Raw genomic sequence first — 17,094 nt, 5'->3', positions numbered from 1 at the left:
AGGCAGAGGGAAAGAATGCCAAGCAGAGGCCCTGCAGATGGAATGAGGTGGGCAAGCAGAAAGGCCAGTGTCGGGAGAGTAGCACGTGCTGAGGGGCAGAGGGAGTGGGTGAGTCCCACATTAGGCAGGAGACTGATCACGTTGAGAAACTTCAATTTTGTTGTAAATGTGATGGAAAGACACTGGAAAGTTTCGAACAGGAAAGAATTGTGAACTTTACGTTCCAAAGAGATTACTCTGTCTGCTGTATTGAGACCGGAGAAGTCAAGAATAGAAGCGAGGCATCTAGTTAGAGACGGTTGCATGAGTGGGAAAGAAATGATGTATGGAAAGGTAGAGGTTGCTCCCTGTAAAACGAGAGGAATGATGGTCCTGGCCAAAGGGGACACTTGCTTGGATTCCGGTCTTTTCACATGTTGTGGTGCTCTGCAAACAGTAGATATCCAATAAATGCTGATGAATCACCCATGTGAAATGCTGTACCTGTGCTGCTATAGAAAGCTAATCCACTAGATGCACTGAAGTCTTCAATGAAGAACTGAGAAAGGGACATATGCTCTTCAGTATTTAAGGACTTGTTTCCGTGTTTCCAGTATAGCATTAGGTCATCCTCATTGTAGGCATCTAAAACATGAAAAATACCAGTCTTGTAAGTGGAATAAGCTCTTGTAAGTTCGATGAGTTCCATAACCATGTCTTATGTGACTCTGTATCCTTAGTGCCTAGTCCAATGACATGTACATATTAGGTGATACAAATATGTTTGCCAGTGAACTGATCACACACACACTTTCAGGAAGAGGAAAAATAATCTCTAAAAGTTAGACCCTGATGACTAGTATAATGTGGATCTTGTGCCCACACAATGAATTGAAACTCCCCAGATAGCTGCTCCCATATTTGTGTGCATTCTCTTAGAGCATTAAGCCAGGACTCAGAGTGACATCGTAGCATCCCCTCACTGTCACAGGCCTGACTCCACGCCGTTAGTCCCCCTTTGTTTTTAGTTTCCTTGGATGAAATTCCAAAATGGGCTAATCTTACAAGAAATTTTCTAAAGTCAAACAGTGGTATGGAAAATTTCTAATGGCTTTGGGGCAGAACATCTGTGGAGTAGACATCTACTGAGATTCCCAGCATTTCAGACACATTTTCAAAAATTGCTGTCAGCTTTTAAGATCTTCCATCAAAAATAGCTGATCGGTAAAAGTGATTGACAGCTCAGATGCCCTCGGATGGGGCTTTGATTAGGGGGTCTATGTCTACAGTTAGATTTTTCTAGGGAATCCAAGTCTACTTAATTGAGGATTGTGATTCATCTGGGAACGTGAATTCCAGGGCTTTCTAAATGTGGAAAGTTTGTGTCAGTCTATATAACAGCATTAGCAAGAATAGACCTTTTTAGGGAGCTGTTCCTTTACTGTGGAAACTGTAGGATATGCAATTATCAAAATGCTTTTCCCCTGAACCTTCTCCTTTAACAGACGAACTACCATCAACCTTCATTTAAAAAAAAAAAAAAAAAAAAAAAAAAACACAAACAAACAAACAAAAAACCCACAACTGTTTTGGTTTTGGATAAATATATCAATATTTTAAAATGCTTGTTAAGAGCATGCTTATTTACATGTGAGTATGTGACGGTGTGTTCAAATGATGTGTACTCACTCCACCAGGAAGTGAGACTTACAGCTTTCCAGTTCAAGAGAACAATTTTGAGTGTCAAGAGGAAACCTGCTGAAATCCATAAAGCACATGGCCGAAACCGTTATCCTATAAAAAGAATGAGAAAAAGAAAACTACAGATCATTTAACCACCTGGCCAAACGAGCACGCAACACTGAAGCTTTCTTACTATTTGCCGGTTCTGTGTGTCTTTCTAGAATAATGCAAAACAGGCAGTATTATCTTCTGTCCAAATAACATTCAAGGAAGCAAACTCAGGAGGGTGGATGATTTTCTTAAGACACAGAGTCAATGAGTGAATTCAGCTCTCATACCTGCTTCTGAGTTCACCATTTCCTGATCAGCCCCCTCTGTATTTTCTGGCTCTGATGTCTCTAGAAAAACACTCTTCAAAGTGAGAAGACTTTTAAACAGATTTAAATATTTTTTGCTTTTTGGAAGATGCACACATAAATAGTCTGTAGTAACGAAGGGTTGGAATGGTGGCAATAAAAATCTATAGTTAAAGGTTTCCTTCACAAAGCAAGTTTACCTGAGGATATTCTCTTTCCAGTAGTGAGTGAAAAGCCTGGAGCATTCTTAGTTATAGATCCATGTGCACAATGCATAATTCAGGTAGTATTAAGCCAAAAGGCTTGCATACTGATGAGAATTGTTTTTTCAAATGTTATATCCTCCTAGATTTTCCTGGCTTCAGGCAGAGGCTGCTTTACTATGACCTTGCCTCAGAGTAGAAACTTTGGTACCCACAATAGCAGATCAGAGGTTCATAAAAGGCCCCTGAGCAGGTTTGCAAAAAACAAAGGCAACAGATGCTCCTACCTGTGGTGCCCTTGAGTTAATCAGAGGAGTAGGGACATTTTATCTTCTGTGGGTTAATTCTACTGTCAATAGTCATACAACAAAACATCGAGCCAAGGATTACTTTGTGCCACAAAACATATTCATTTTGGTGTATTCCTAGTACTTTAAACCTAGAAGGGACCCTCTGAGGTGTTTCAGTCCACTTCCTTCATAGTACACGTGAGTGACTTCATGACCAAGGAGGCTAGGTGGCTAGGCAGTGTCAGAACCAAGCCGGAACCAGGGGATCTGGCTCTGGGCTTGGATTGGCTCTACTGTTGGCTGGAAGAGCTGTGCTGACAACAATTTTGAGTTCCTCCTGTGTTAGAGAATCTCCAAGACCACTCTCAGGGTCAGCGATTCACTAGTATGACTCGCAGAACCCAGCAAAGCTGTTGTCATCTTGGTTACCTATATTATAATGAAAGGACACAGATGAAAATTGACAGTAGAAAAGGGGCACAGGGCAGAGTCCAGGAGAGATCAGGAACATATTTCCAGTTGTCCTCTCCTAATGGAGTTATGTGGTTGGTGCTTAATTCTCTCAGCAATGATATGTGACAACACCCTGGGGACATTACCAACTAAGGAAGCTCACCCAAGACTTGGTATCTACACTACACTTTCTTTTTTTTTTTTTTTTTTTTTTTTTTTTTTTGAGACGGAGTCTGGCTCTGTCACCCATGATAGTGATCTGACAACAAGCTCCGCCTCCCGGGTTTACCCATTCTCCTGGGGACAGCTTACCAACTAAGGAAGCGGGGTTTCACCCGTGTTAGCCAGGAGACTTGGTATCTACACGTCTTCAACTGGGAGAGTAGCCCACACTTTCAACTGAGAGTAGCCACATAGTCATGACTGACCACTCACATGACTGACCTTAGTCTCCAGCCCCTCCAGAGGTCAAGCTGATATCCAGGGGCTCAAAGCCTCCACTGTAAATCACATTGTTAGCAGAAACTATCTGGCTTGGCCCCCAGCCCCCAAGTAAACAAAGATACTCTTAACAGTTAGGATATTCCAAGGGGTTAGAGGTTACCCTGCAAGAGCCTGGCAAGGGCCAAATATTTCCTGGAATGTGCAGGGTAAGAAAAATTCACTGAGTTAATTATTTACTGGACTTCCCCCCACCAAAATTAATTTAAAACAATTGATTCTTTGTCCAGATAGTGCCCTTCTGCTCCTGATTCCTACTGGGGCTTGACTCCAGTAGGTATGAGTCCGACGCTACTCCTGATTTAAAAGTCCTATTGAGGCCGGGCACAATGGCTCACACCTATAACCCCAATGGTTTGGGAGGCCGAGGCAGGCAGATCATTTGAGGTCAGGAGTTCAAGGCCAGCCTGGCAAACATGGTAAAACCCTGTCTCTACTAAAAATACAAAAATTAGCTGGGCATGGTGGCGGGCACCTGCAATCCCAGCTACTCAGGAGGCTGAGGCAGGAGAATCACTTGAACCCAGAAGGCAGAAGCTGCAGTAAGCTGAGATTGTGCCACTGCACCCCAGCCTGGGTGACACAGTGAGGTTCTGCTCCTCCCCCCACCCCCATCAAAGAAAACCCATTGAAAGTGATATTTTCCTTTAATTGCATTTTTAAAAACATTGACAGCGCTTATAAAATGCCTGGCAACAGCTCTGTGCTGAAGTGGGTAAGGAATTTTTTTTTTTTTTTTTTTTGAGACGGAGTCTCGCTCTGTCGCCCAGGCTGGAGTGCAGTGGCCGGATCTCAGCTCACTGCAAGCTCCGCCTCCCGGGTTCATGCCATTCTCGTGCCTCAGCCTCCCGAGCAGCTGGGACTACAGACGCCCGCCACTTCGCCCGGCTACTTTTTTTTTTGTATTTTTTAGTAGAGACGGGGTTTCACCGTGTTAGCCAGGATGGTCTCGATCTCCTGACCTTGTGATCCGCCCGCCTCGGCCTCCCAAAATGCTGGGATTACAGGCTTGAGCCACCGTGCCCAGCCAGTAAGGTATTTTTAATGAGCAAAAATAATCTGAGTTTCCTACTGCTGCTATAATAAATTACTACACATTTGGTGGTTTAATACAACAGAAATTTATTCTCTCACAGATTTGGAGGCCGGAACTCTGAAATCAGTATCATGGGGCTGAAATCAAAGTGTCATAAAGGACCTTCTCTTTTAGCAGCTCTAGGGGGAAAATCCATGTGTCCTATAGCTTCTGGTGGCTGCCAACATTCCTTGGCTTATGATCACATTGTCTCCTCTTCTTTTGTATGCATGAAATTTTCCTCTACCTTTCTATTATAAGGATACTTATTATTGCATTTTAGTCCCAACCAGATAATCCAGATAATTTCTTCCCTATTTCAAGATCCTTAACTTAATCACATCTGTAAGGATTCTTCTTCTTCTTCTTCTTTTTTTTTTTTTTTTTTTTTTTTTGGGTCATACATGATAAGCTTCACAGGTTCCAAGAATTAGGACTTGGATATCTTTTGGGGTATCATTTTTTTACCCTACTTTAGAATTTTTCTAAGGTTTGTAGGACATTTAAAAAAGCTGAGTTGCTTGGGTTTACCAAACATTTTTAGAATTATCCATGATAAGCCACTCAATATGCACAGGACTCATTTGACTAAAGGAAAATATGGAACATTAAAAAGGGAGAGCTGTTATAGCAAAGTGTTGGAATGCACATTTTAAATTAAAAGAAAAGAAAAAGAAAGCAAATTGGTGTTAGCTTGAATGATAGCTATAGCTTCCCATGAAAAAACGAAGGAGACAATTAAGAAAAGTTATTTAGCTAATCCAAGGTTCCAAAACTGCAGGGGTGGGGTGGAGTTGGTGAGGAGGAAAACAGGCTTGTTTACCTATAATATTCTGTGCCAGATTTTAGGAGTTCCATAATTCAGCTCCACTCTATTTGTCTAACCAACATATACCCAGCCTGGGTATAGTTAGAAAATCATTTTTAAAAATCAGGATGTTAGAACCAGGGGAAAATCACATCTTATGCTTGTGCCCCAATCTCCAGCAGCATTAGACAGACAGCAACATTGTGAGTTTCATCTGAAATGAGCGCCATCAGCTTTGGTGCAGACGGCTGCAGTACAAGGAAGCCAAAGGCCACAGGCAGCTCTCCTTACCTGAGACTTAGGAGGACGTTTCCATCAGGGTGTACGCGCAGCATGATATTCTCCATAGTCGTATCATGGATGAAGGATCTTTTAGAGTGGACAAAAAAGATATCAGGCACCCAGATCTTTCTGATCAATCTATGATCAAATGTCATGCTTTTGTTTGCTGTGCTAGGAAAGGAGAGCCTCTCGTCTTTCCAGTAATGCCTGAGATAAAAAGTCATTGTAAAGTCCTAGACAGAGAGAAAAAGATACCAATCAAAACCAGTAGGAATATGGTTCAGGATGGCCACTCAACACTGTTAGTCCCAGGACTCATTCCCATGGTGTTAATGACTTTTAAGTGAATGGCTAATATTGTAGTTTCAGGTTGAAGCTGAGAAGGTTGTGCTTTGAGCTTCTCCTTCACATGAAGTCTAGTGAATGTTGAGAATTTCTGGGAGTTACAATAGAATATTCAAGTTGGGGAAGGGGAACCAGGTTATAAATGGGAAGCATTTCTGTGTAAGCATTCTGGTAAATAACCTAAAGAGATTTCAGAAGAAAGGAACCTGAAACTTTACTATTTTACTGTCCATTATTTTATTGTGATTTCCTTTTTCATTCTAAATAAATCACTTTTAAAATTGATTTTGTATTGATACTCATGTTATTTTTGTTAAAGAAGTTTTCCCAAATCGAATAAACTATAATCCCACAAAAACACGGATACAATGTTTATTAGAGCTATTCGTGTAAAGCAAGTTGTCAGAAGTCCTGGGACAGAGACAGAATTGTCCTCAGCTTGAGAGACAGAAAGCATATTGTGAAATGGTAGTTCTCAAAGTTTAGCGTGCAGAGATTAACTTTTGAAGTTTGTTGAAATGGCACATTTCCCAGAAGCTAGTTCCCAGAGATTCTGATTCAGTATGGCTCAGGGATTTGGATTGTTAATGTTTATTCTTACATTGTAAGAATGTATTGATGAGAGGAAAAAACTGTACTAGCATTATATTAGAAAAAACAGTTAGTTTATTTCATTAATAATTTGAGTTTTGTTTGGCTCTCAGATGTTCCAAATATTTCGTTGTTTGAATAGAAACTCCCCCAGCTTCATCCAAATTATTGGCTGTTGGACAACCACAATTTCTTACTTCTTACTATTTTGCAATTGCTTAATTCTTACTATTTCACAATTGGTTACTTCTGACTATTTCACAATTGCTTACTTCTTACTATCGTTTTTTTTCCAACGATAATCAAATTTTTCTTGAACTAGTGCATATCATAGAACTTTGGCATTTATTATACAAACAAAGGATACATTTCAGTAAACTCTGAATGAGTCACCAATTAATTATGAGCTAGTTTGTCCTAGGTTCAGAATAGAGCTATATTGATTTATGGCTCTGGATTAATCAAGGAACATTAGCCATGTGTAATTTTGAATTAGGGTGAGGGCAAATAAACCGAATGGTTCTTTCATTAACATAATACAAGGAATTGTGTGGGTTACTGCACAGAGTGCCTTAATAAGCATATATTTAGAATTAGATGCTCTGTCTGATCTGAAGGTCACTAGGCAAACATTGAGTTTATGCAGTCGAATAGCAGATGCTGGTGCATGTCGGTGATACAGCAAGTCACCACACGCTGGCGCTATCATCAGGAGCAGGCCAAACAGCATTCTGGGAGGCGGGTGAGACAAAACTTAAATGGATAGAAAGTGAAGTTAGGGTGGACAAGAGAGTAGAAAGAAGATAAATGAGAAGCAAAACCAAATAGACAAAGCAACAAAGACAAAAAAACAACACTAGTGGGAGAGGGCGAATCACTGACAATTAGAAAGCATTTTCAAACGCGGCATGTGAACTCAGTCCAGTTTGATCTGATACGGACTAGCACAGCTAACCTTATTCAGGGGGTAAAGATGATGTCCAGGTCTGGGTGCTGCTGGTTAGAAACAATAAGGATTTTAGATGCAAACTGCGTCATTCAGAAATGACTTGGATAGGCTGGGCGCGGTGGCTCAAGCCTGTAATCCCAGCACTTTGGGAGGCCGAGACGGGCAGATTACGAGGTCAGGAGATCCAGACCATCCTGGCTAACACGGTAAAACCCCGTCTCTACTAAAAAAATACAAAAAACTAGCCGGGCGTGGTGGCGGCGCCTGTAGTCCCAGCTACTCGGGAGGCTGAGGCAGGAGAATGGCGTGAACCCGGGAGGCGGAGCTTGCAGTGAGCTGAGATCTGGCCACTGTACTCCAGCCTGGGCGACAGAGCGAGACTTCGTCTCAAAAAAAAAAAAAAAAAAAAAAAAAAAAAGAAATGACTTGGATAATATGCCAGGAGAGGGGAAATAAAGGGTTGATCTCAGAGCACAACAGGCTCGAGGAAATATCAGTAAAAGAGCTGCCTTTGGGTAGGAAAGCGATAAAATCTTCTAAACCAATCTCTTTTGAGTAGCGAGTCCTCTTGGTGCTGTTCCCTTTTGGAGGGGAATGGCAAATGAATCTTTAAGACTTACATTGAACTGAAATAAATATTGAATTAGATAATGATAAAGACGAGGCAGACCATTAGCTGAAGAGTTTACAGACTGAAACAAGGTGAAACAAGGTGTAATGGGTCATAGAAGATTTTGTTCAGACTTTTCTAGAATTTTTATGTGTCCTGAACTTTTCCTTTAGTGAGTTGGAGGAATCACTATACATAAAAAAATATGGATTAAGGATATAGAGGAAAAGATTATTTGATTTTAGTGATTGATATTTTCTAGGTCCCTCCCTTAACAGCTGTTTGTTCACTTTCTGTCTCTTTTTATCTTTAATTGCGGTATTTGCATTATTACAAAAATAATACATAGAATCTAAATTTTAAAATGTAACACTCTGAAAATCACTATATATGCTAGAGTTTATGTATCAATAATACTTACTCTAAAGTATGTATAAAAGCAACTTTTGAAAGTTTTATAAGAACGCACATGTAAAATATTCCAGAAAATGGAATGAAATTCAAGGATTCATGTACATAAAAATGGCCATCAAATGAGTAGATTGGATAAACAACAAACTAAATCTTTTCAGATGCAAAATGGCGTTTGAAAAGAAAATAACTTTTCCCAATTCATGGAAGAGGTACTCTTTGGTTTGGTTTTATTAAAAAACAAACAGAAAACCAGACTGCCATGTTTAAAGTAGAAAACAAAGGACAATAAGCATCTGGATAAAAGCTGTGATCTCAAATGACTCCAAGGACCAGGTGGGCAAGTTTAATGAAAGAAGCAGGCTGACTCTAGAGCAAAGCAAGGCACGGGCTCCAGGACAAACTGGAGGGCACAGGCCCCATCTGAAGGCATTCAAACTTTTTTTTTTTTTTTTTTTTTTGAGACAGAGTCTCACTCTGTCACCCAGGATTAAGTGCAATGGTGCGAACTTGGTTCACTACAACCTCCACCTCCCAGGTTCAAGTTACTTCCCTGTCTCAACCTACTGAGTAGCTAGGACTACAGGTATGTGCCACCACACCCAGCTAAGCTTTTTGTATTTTCAGTAGAAATAGGGTTTCATCATGTTGGCCATGCTGGTCTCGAACTCCTGACCTCAAATGATCTGCCCACCTCGGTCTCCCAAAGTGCTGGGATTATCGGCATGAGCCACTGCTCCTGGCCCAAACATTAAATTGTTTAGTACTTTGGGTAGAATGGAGAAAAAAACTAAAATTCAAACCAAATATAAAATTGAAACCAAACCAAAACATATTCATAAGCTGCATCTTACTAGTAGGTACCAGTTAGGGCCTTTGTCATTAACACCTGAAGGTGGTGTAGGATTGATAGAAAATGAAAAAGATCCATCTAAAGATGATGATGGAAAAGACAGCAACTGAGGAGAAAGAAATGAGATAGAAAAAGCGTTTAAATATAAAGATACATAGCCATTAGGTGAGATCACGTGATAGAGTCTGGATGTTTGTTCCCTCCAAATATTGTGTTGAAATGTGATCTCCAGTGTTGGAGGTGGGGCTTGATGGGAGGTGTATTAGTCCATTTTCACACTGCTATAAAGAACTACCTGAGACTGGGTAATTTATAAAGAAAAGAGGTTTAATTGACTCACAGTTCTTCATGGCTGGGGAGGCCTCAGGAAACTTACAATCATGGCGGAAGGCAACGGTGAAGAAAACATCTTCTTCACAAGGCAGCAGAAGAGAGAGAGAGAGCGTGTGCAGGGGAAACTGCCACTTTCAAACCATCAGGTCTCATGAGAACTCTCTCACTATCACCAGAACAGCATGGGGCAAACGCCCCCATGATCCAATCACCTCCCATGAGGTCTGTCCCTCAACATGTCAAGATGAGATTTGGGTGGGGACAGAGAGCCAAACCATATCAGGAGGTATTTAGGTCTTGGGTGCAGATCTTTCAGGAATAGCTTGGAGCCATCTTGTTAGTAATGAATGAGTTCTCAATTGTTTCCCATGACAGTCTTCTCCCTTCCTCACCCCTGCTACCCGGAGCTGGTTGTTGAAAGACCCTAGTACCTCCCTCGACCCCCCATTCCTCCTTCTCATGCCATGTGATGCCTGCTGCCATTCGTGGAAGCTTCCTGAGGCCCTCACCAGGAGCAGATGGCGGTGTCATGCTTCTTGTACGACCTGCAGAATCATAAGCCAAGAAACCTCTTTTCTTTATAAACTGCCCAGCCTCAGGTATTCCTTTATTGTAACACAAACAGACTAAGACCGCAAGGAAACAGCTATTGAAAATTTGAAGCTATAAAGGCACTCTTTCTTTGGGATAGAAAAACAAACTAAAGAGGGCTCAACCAAACTCTGAAACTACATGAACAAATTAACAGAACAAGAGTGGGTAAAAAGGAAATATATCTGAAAACAAATATGTAGGTGTTTGTATGTATAAGCTAGCAATGGTATTAACTATTCTTTCTTAGAGCAAAACAACTTAAAAAATCTAAAATCACTTAATTAAAAAATGTCTCTGGTAATTATGTAAACAAGGAAGGTGGTCCTAAATTGGGAATAGAGAAAATAAAATGGAAAATTACGGTTGATAATATTAAAACATAAAAATAGCTAAAGTGCTTAAGGGACGGGAAGAAGAAACAAAAAAGCAAGGCATGCAAAATGTCATAAAAGACAGAAAAAGGCTAACAGGAAGGTTGAAGATAAGGGGTCAGTTTCAACTTTTATGGATATTTCATAGAGTGAATAATACTCTAGGAAAATACAGATGCTTCATTGCAAAATTAAATAATGGCAGTCTCTTTTAGATCTCTAGAAAAATATAAGGGAATAGACAAAATTTTAATTAATTTTTTAGTCCCATGAATTTAAAAAAAGTATTTATCCCTCTGCTACTGGTTGTCTACAGGTAAGCAAAATTAATATCATTTGACATATTTGAAAGCAGTCCATCAATGCTGGTTCAACCGTTTATTATTTTATGGGCAAAGACTCATGATTTAGATTTCATATTGCACATATAGTACGGTCATCCTTCTGTTTATACAATTGTTCCAGTTCTTGCTACATAGGTAAACATATCATGATGTTCTACAGTGTTCCACCACTAGAAAACCATTGGACAGAAAATAGAAAAGTAGAAAGGGAATGAGAATTGTAATCCAGGGTAAAATGAAGTAGATAGAAGAGAGCCGAGCAATCATGACCCTATTATTAAGCAAAGTAGGAGACATAAATAACATACATAGTTAAAATGACTTATTAAAACACTAGTGATTTTAACACTGTCGAGTTTCTGTCTTTTCAGACAATATCCCATGAAGAACAATATCCCATGAAGAAACTTACCATGTTAGTCTCTGAAATGCTGTCAATGCTTTCAACATGGACATCTATACCTACTGGCACTGGGGACCCTTCAGAAAGAAGAATGGGTAAAATCCTGAGAAATGCATTATAATCATTTTAAAACCATTCAAAACAGACAGATTAATGCTCTTGATAAAAGAAACAAAGAAAGATTTAGAGGAGTCAAGCCTGAAAAGTTTCCTTAATGAGGCTGAGGCTACGTAATGCCTGGATGTGCTACGTGGAACAGGTATGCCTATAATTCAACAGCCCTTTACATGCATAATACTATAGAAACCCAAGGTACGTCTTGCCAGTCCCTGTATCTTTTCTGTGACTCTTCCAGGAATTAACTGACATCACTTTCACTTTATTAACAAATTCCCTCTTTTGGATCCTCAAGTCCGTGCCCTCGGTATCATTTTTTTATTTTGAAAGTTTTCAGTTGGCCAGGCACAGGGATGGCATGCAAATATATTCCTGCTTCAGGCTTCTGGAATACCTCAGTTGCATCTTAACTTCCATCTTCTTCCTGATATAATGGATCAATTACTATATATCCTACAACACTAATTATGACGATTTTTTTTTTTTTTTTGAGACAGTTTCACTCTGTCGCCCAGGCTGGAGGGCAGTGGCACAATCTTAGCTCACTGCAACTTCTGCCTCCTGGTTCAAGCGATTCTCGTGCCTCAGCCTCCCAAGTAGCCAGGATTAGAAGCATATGCCATGATACCAAGCTAATTTCGTATTTTTAGAAGAGATGGGGGTTTCACCACGTTGCCTAGGCTGGTCTCAAACGCCTGACCTCAGGTGATCTGCCTGCCTTGGCCTCCCAAAGTGCTGGGATTACAGGCGTAACCCGCTGCACCTGGCCAAATTATGACAATTCTTACATGGTGTTTAATGGTAATTTTGATTAAGCATTAACTTGGGAACATCTCACTATTATTCCTTCATAGGGTTCTGCTCTGGTGCTTTTTTCTGTGTATGTGCCTTTTTTCTTGAATTAGTAGAATTATTAAAATAACAGTTCATGAAAATATCTTCGCCATGGCTCCAAATAAAATGCCATGGTATTTTAGATTGACTAAATCCTCCCAATAATTCCAAAACTCCAAGGGAAGAAAAAATTTGGAAAGGTCTTAGAGGAGTGGCAGAATGCCCCAAATGAAGTTCTAGCATTAAAGTCACTCAGGCTAGAGTTTGAAACCAGCTCCACAATTGTTATGTGAATGAGAGTAAATAATGTCTCTAAGCTTAGTTTACCTGATTTATAAAATTTGTCTAGTAATACTCACCGTGGAGACTCATTTGAGGATTAGACATAATACAGTTACTGAACTTAGTTGGTAGTCAACAAATGGCATATAATAAATGTTATGACTACTGCAATTAAGCAAAAATGTAAACCTGCCCCTTAGGAATGCAAGCCGCTACTCCCAATCCTACGCACATTTAGATAATGAATCCAATGTTCACTAAAAAAAGAAAAAAAGAAAAAGATACAGTGCTTCCAGAACTTTTTTTTTTTTTTTTAAGCCAGAGAGCAACTTGCAGTCAGTACCTCATGATTTATAAATAGATCCTAGTTGCTGACAACTGTCTCTACAAGCCTGGGGACAGTCATAAAACTGTCCTCCAAAGACCTATTCATGCCACTGCTGCCCAAGCACTGAAGCCTAAGGGTTGTTTGCAGGCTGATCTGAGATGGGGGTTAAAACATAGCTTGTCTGTTAGGAATGGGTTTCTGGAAATAACTTCAATTTCTTCCTTCAGTCCTCCAGATTTATACTGGTTCTGGTGGGGATGAGCTCTTCCGTTTGCAAGGAAAATGTATGCTCTTGGGTGCTGTCTGGCCTCATTTCTTTTTTTTTTTTTTTTTTTTTTTTTAGATGGAGTCTCACTCAGGCTGGAATGCAGTGGCGCAGTCTTGACTCATGGCAACCTCTGCCTCCTGGGTTCAAGCGATTCTCTGGCCTCAGCCTCCCGAGGACCTGGGATTACAGGCATGTGCCACCACCCCTGGCTAATTTTTTTGTATTTTTAGTGGAGACGGGATTTCACCATGTTAGTCAGGCTGGTGTCGAACTCCTGACCTCAAATGATCCGCCCACTTCAGCCTTCCAAAGTGCTGGGATTATAGGTGTGAGCCACTGCGCCGGGACATCACTTCTGCCTCGTTTGAGCTCCATGTCGCACTGCACCTTATTCATGGGTTTGAGGAACTGTATTATGCTCTAGCATTCTTCAGGACAGAGCAGAGAGTGAGCAGCATGTAAAGCCAAGATGCAGAATCACAGTTTGGGAGCCAGATAAAAGCTCCAAAGATCATTCTTTTTACAAAGAAGGAGCTGAGTCACAGATAGAAGGTGGCAATAAGCATATGGATTAAAATCCGTGGAATTTGTAGCCATATAAACCTGAGGTAGTGCCAAACTTTTGTAAATACCTCAACTCCTCCTGTAATCTGTAAAACAGAACCAAATATATGGTACCTACTTTATAGGGTTGCTGTGATTATGTGATAGAAAGCTTGTCAAGTTCTTAGCCTAACTCCATTCAGATGTATTAAAACCAACTTCTTCGTTATCTATTGGCTCAGTAATAAATGTAACAGTGTAAATAATAATTTTTAGGTACTTTTATTAATTCAGTACCTAAAGCATTTAAAATATAGTGAAAATTAAATAAATATTAACCATTATGATGATGGTTCACTAACTAGGTAGTAGTACACACATTTATAATCCTTTTTGTATATGGAAAGATATAGCATCTATTTGGTTTTTATGCAGGCTGGAATAATGAGGGCTAAATAAAAGTTATACATCTGACTTATATAATGCATTTAAAGTTCATTATATAATATATCATCTAATCTTTTAATTATAGCTGCTTTGTTAGCTAGAGAGAACTGATTTTAGCTCCACTTGACACGAAGGAGTGCATACTCAGAGAGGTTACAACACTTGCCTGAAACCCAAAGTTAGTTAATGACTGGAAAGTAGCCAGATCCTTCTGACTCACAGTATAGTCCTCTCCTTTGACAAGCAAAGACTGTGCAAGCAGCTTTTATAACTTTACCTTTTGTCTTGACTCTGTAGCCACTATCTACATACTGAAATGATTTCACTTTGAAGAAACAAAGAAATTATCATCTATAAAACTAAAACAAAAAGCCCTTAGTTATGGGAGATGTAAAAGGTAGGGAAAACATAAATAAAGAAAATGAGCTGCAATTTATAACCCAAGTTAAACAAAAAGCTCCCCTAAATTTATATCCTCCTGTTTCCACATAATGAGTCAATTAATCTTCTAATGCTTTATAAAAGTAAAAAACACTGCAGTAGCAGCTGGTTTTAATGTTAAAGCTAATTAGGAAAACACATTAAGGCAAGAGAAGTGCTGAAGTTACATTTAGCTCAAGAGGGAAGCACTATGTGCGTGTGTTTGTGTTGCAGACAAGCATAAAGAAAGAAGATAAATTAAAGCTTGTCTTTGATATCCTGCAGTCTGATTTCCCCCAAGGAAGGCAGCCGTGAGAACAGAGAAATGGGTCACTGGTATAAGAGCTTCTTATACTGCTCTGACCAAGACAGGCAAGAGAAGGTTAAGGGGTGTATTTCACAGAGCTACCAGACTGACACTTCTGACTGAATTTATGGATTTTTCTGCTCAAACTGATTAAACACACAAGTCATTTGGACACCATTTTGCCCCAGTCTATGATTGTCAGAAAAATTTCTTAATCATGGGATGATTTGCACCTGCCACTAAGCAGCACATTTCAATTGCATTTTTAATGACCCCACAAAGTCGCCTCGGGAAAGAAAGTATTTTTTAAAAAATGCGTTTTCATTTTTAAAAAATATTAAAATGTGTCTCTAACAGATCAAGCAGAGTCGAAATTTCACGTCAATTTCATGTTTTTCTGGGGGGTGAGGACGAGGTAGGGATGGAGAATGAAGGCATACATGTTTTAAAATAAAAGAGGAGAGTTGGCTCTTCCTCATCTACAGGAGTGCTTCTCAAACTGTAAGATTTAGGGGAATCACTGCAGATTTTTATTTAGAATCCTGGGTTGGGACCCGTGCATCTGCATTTCTAACTCCCAGGTGATTCTGCAGCTGGTCCACGGACCACTTTGAGTGTCCAAGCCTCTCTAGACCGCTTGGTTCAAGGTCTGCATTCAAGGATAGTCATTTTTCTCTCAATCTTTCTTCCTTTCCACGGCCTCAAATAATCTCCATAAAAACCCTTTCCTCTAGCATAGGAGCGAATTTAATTGAGGAATCTAACCTGACTGGAATTAGGGCAGGTTTTTGAATTTGTGTTGAAAAGAGTACATCAGGTAGAGAGCTTCCAACTGTGGCTCCGGAGTGGCCAGTTTCAAGCCATTCCTGTGTGACTGGCGCTCCCTGGTGGCCGAAAACCCACAGCCAAGCAAATTTATCGACTGAAGATTCTGCTTGTTATATGGTGGTAGGGGAAATATTTTAAAGAGCTTTTGTAAAATCACAGAGACCAAGGTACAGAATATCTGCGTAGTAGTTGTAGAGCCTATTATATAAACTTTGGGAAAATTTGATTGGGGAAAAACAGTCCATTGAGAACGGTCGTAAGGAAGATACATAAGAGAAGCAGTGAAGAAAAGTAAAAAAAGATAAAGAAATAGAGTCTCAGAAGAAAAAAAAGAGACATATTTCTAAACTTGCTTAATCTCAAGCCTTATTAAATCTTAAATTATGATTCAACAAGTGTGAAAAATGCTCTGCAAAACAAAAAATTCAACTCACCATGATTTCATCTGATGCTGATCACCTAATACAGTGGCTCTCAAATTGTGGTTCTCAGACCAGCAGCATCACCTAGGAATTTGCTAGAAAGGCAAATCGTTGGCCCCACCCAGATCTAGTGCATCAGAGACTCCGCGGGTGGAACCCAGTAAGCTGTGCCTTCAAACCCCCAGGTGATTCTGATACTTACTAAAGTTTGAGTCACAAATGTGATGAAATCAAGGTCAGACCTTTAGAATTGGCCAGCACTGTGGCTCACACCTGTAATCCCAGCACTGTGGGAGACCGAGACAGGTGGATCGCCTGAAGTCAGGAGTTCGAGACCAACCTGACCAACATGGTGAAACCCTGTCTCTCCTAAAACACGCAAAAATTAGGTTGGCCTGGTGGCACATGTCTGTAATCCCAGCTACTCGAGGCTGGAGAATTGCTTGAACCCAGGAGGTGGAGGTTGCAATGAACCAAGATTGCGCCACTGCACTCCAGCACTCCAGCCTGGGTGACAGAGTGAGACTCTCTCTCAAAACAAACAAACAAACAAAAAAAGAACTGGAATCAAAAGGATTTCAGGAAATTGAAAAAACAACCAACCACACCCTAAAAAAACCCAATCCTCAATGTAAGAATATTTAACATACGTTTTTGTTTTGCCTGTTAACAAGTTAGTTCTCTGCAGTACCTACATGCCTATTGCACTTCCCCTGGTCATAACCACATCATGAGAAGAGTATCTCCCGCCCTGAACACTTGCGGTATTCATTATTCATCAGAAGGATGTATCTGTTCTACTGCCAGAGGATCTTGCTTCTAACCCTCATCCATAGTTCCCTCATCTCCACATCTCTAGGATTC

The 17,094-nt window shown here is 40.1% G+C and overlaps 1 protein-coding gene across 1 annotated transcript in view; it reads right to left on the bottom strand.

Annotated features, from left to right (window-relative positions):
- GABRR3 (gamma-aminobutyric acid type A receptor subunit rho3) overlaps window positions 1-17,094 on the bottom strand; it is a 103,266-nt gene that overhangs the window by 26,572 nt on the left and 59,600 nt on the right. The window contains exons 6-9 of the mRNA XM_050782107.1: window positions 11,444-11,511; window positions 5,640-5,863; window positions 1,691-1,773; window positions 484-624 (exon numbers count right to left, since the gene is read on the bottom strand). Of these exons, the coding sequence (XP_050638064.1) occupies window positions 484-624; window positions 1,691-1,773; window positions 5,640-5,863; window positions 11,444-11,511 (516 nt within the window). The remainder of the gene's footprint in view (window positions 1-483; window positions 625-1,690; window positions 1,774-5,639; window positions 5,864-11,443; window positions 11,512-17,094) is intronic.

The sequence above is a fragment of the Macaca thibetana genome, chromosome 2 (genome assembly GCF_024542745.1).
Source record: "Macaca thibetana thibetana isolate TM-01 chromosome 2, ASM2454274v1, whole genome shotgun sequence".
NCBI lineage: Eukaryota > Metazoa > Chordata > Mammalia > Primates > Cercopithecidae > Macaca > Macaca thibetana.
This window is presented reverse-complemented; position numbering and strand designations above follow the sequence as displayed.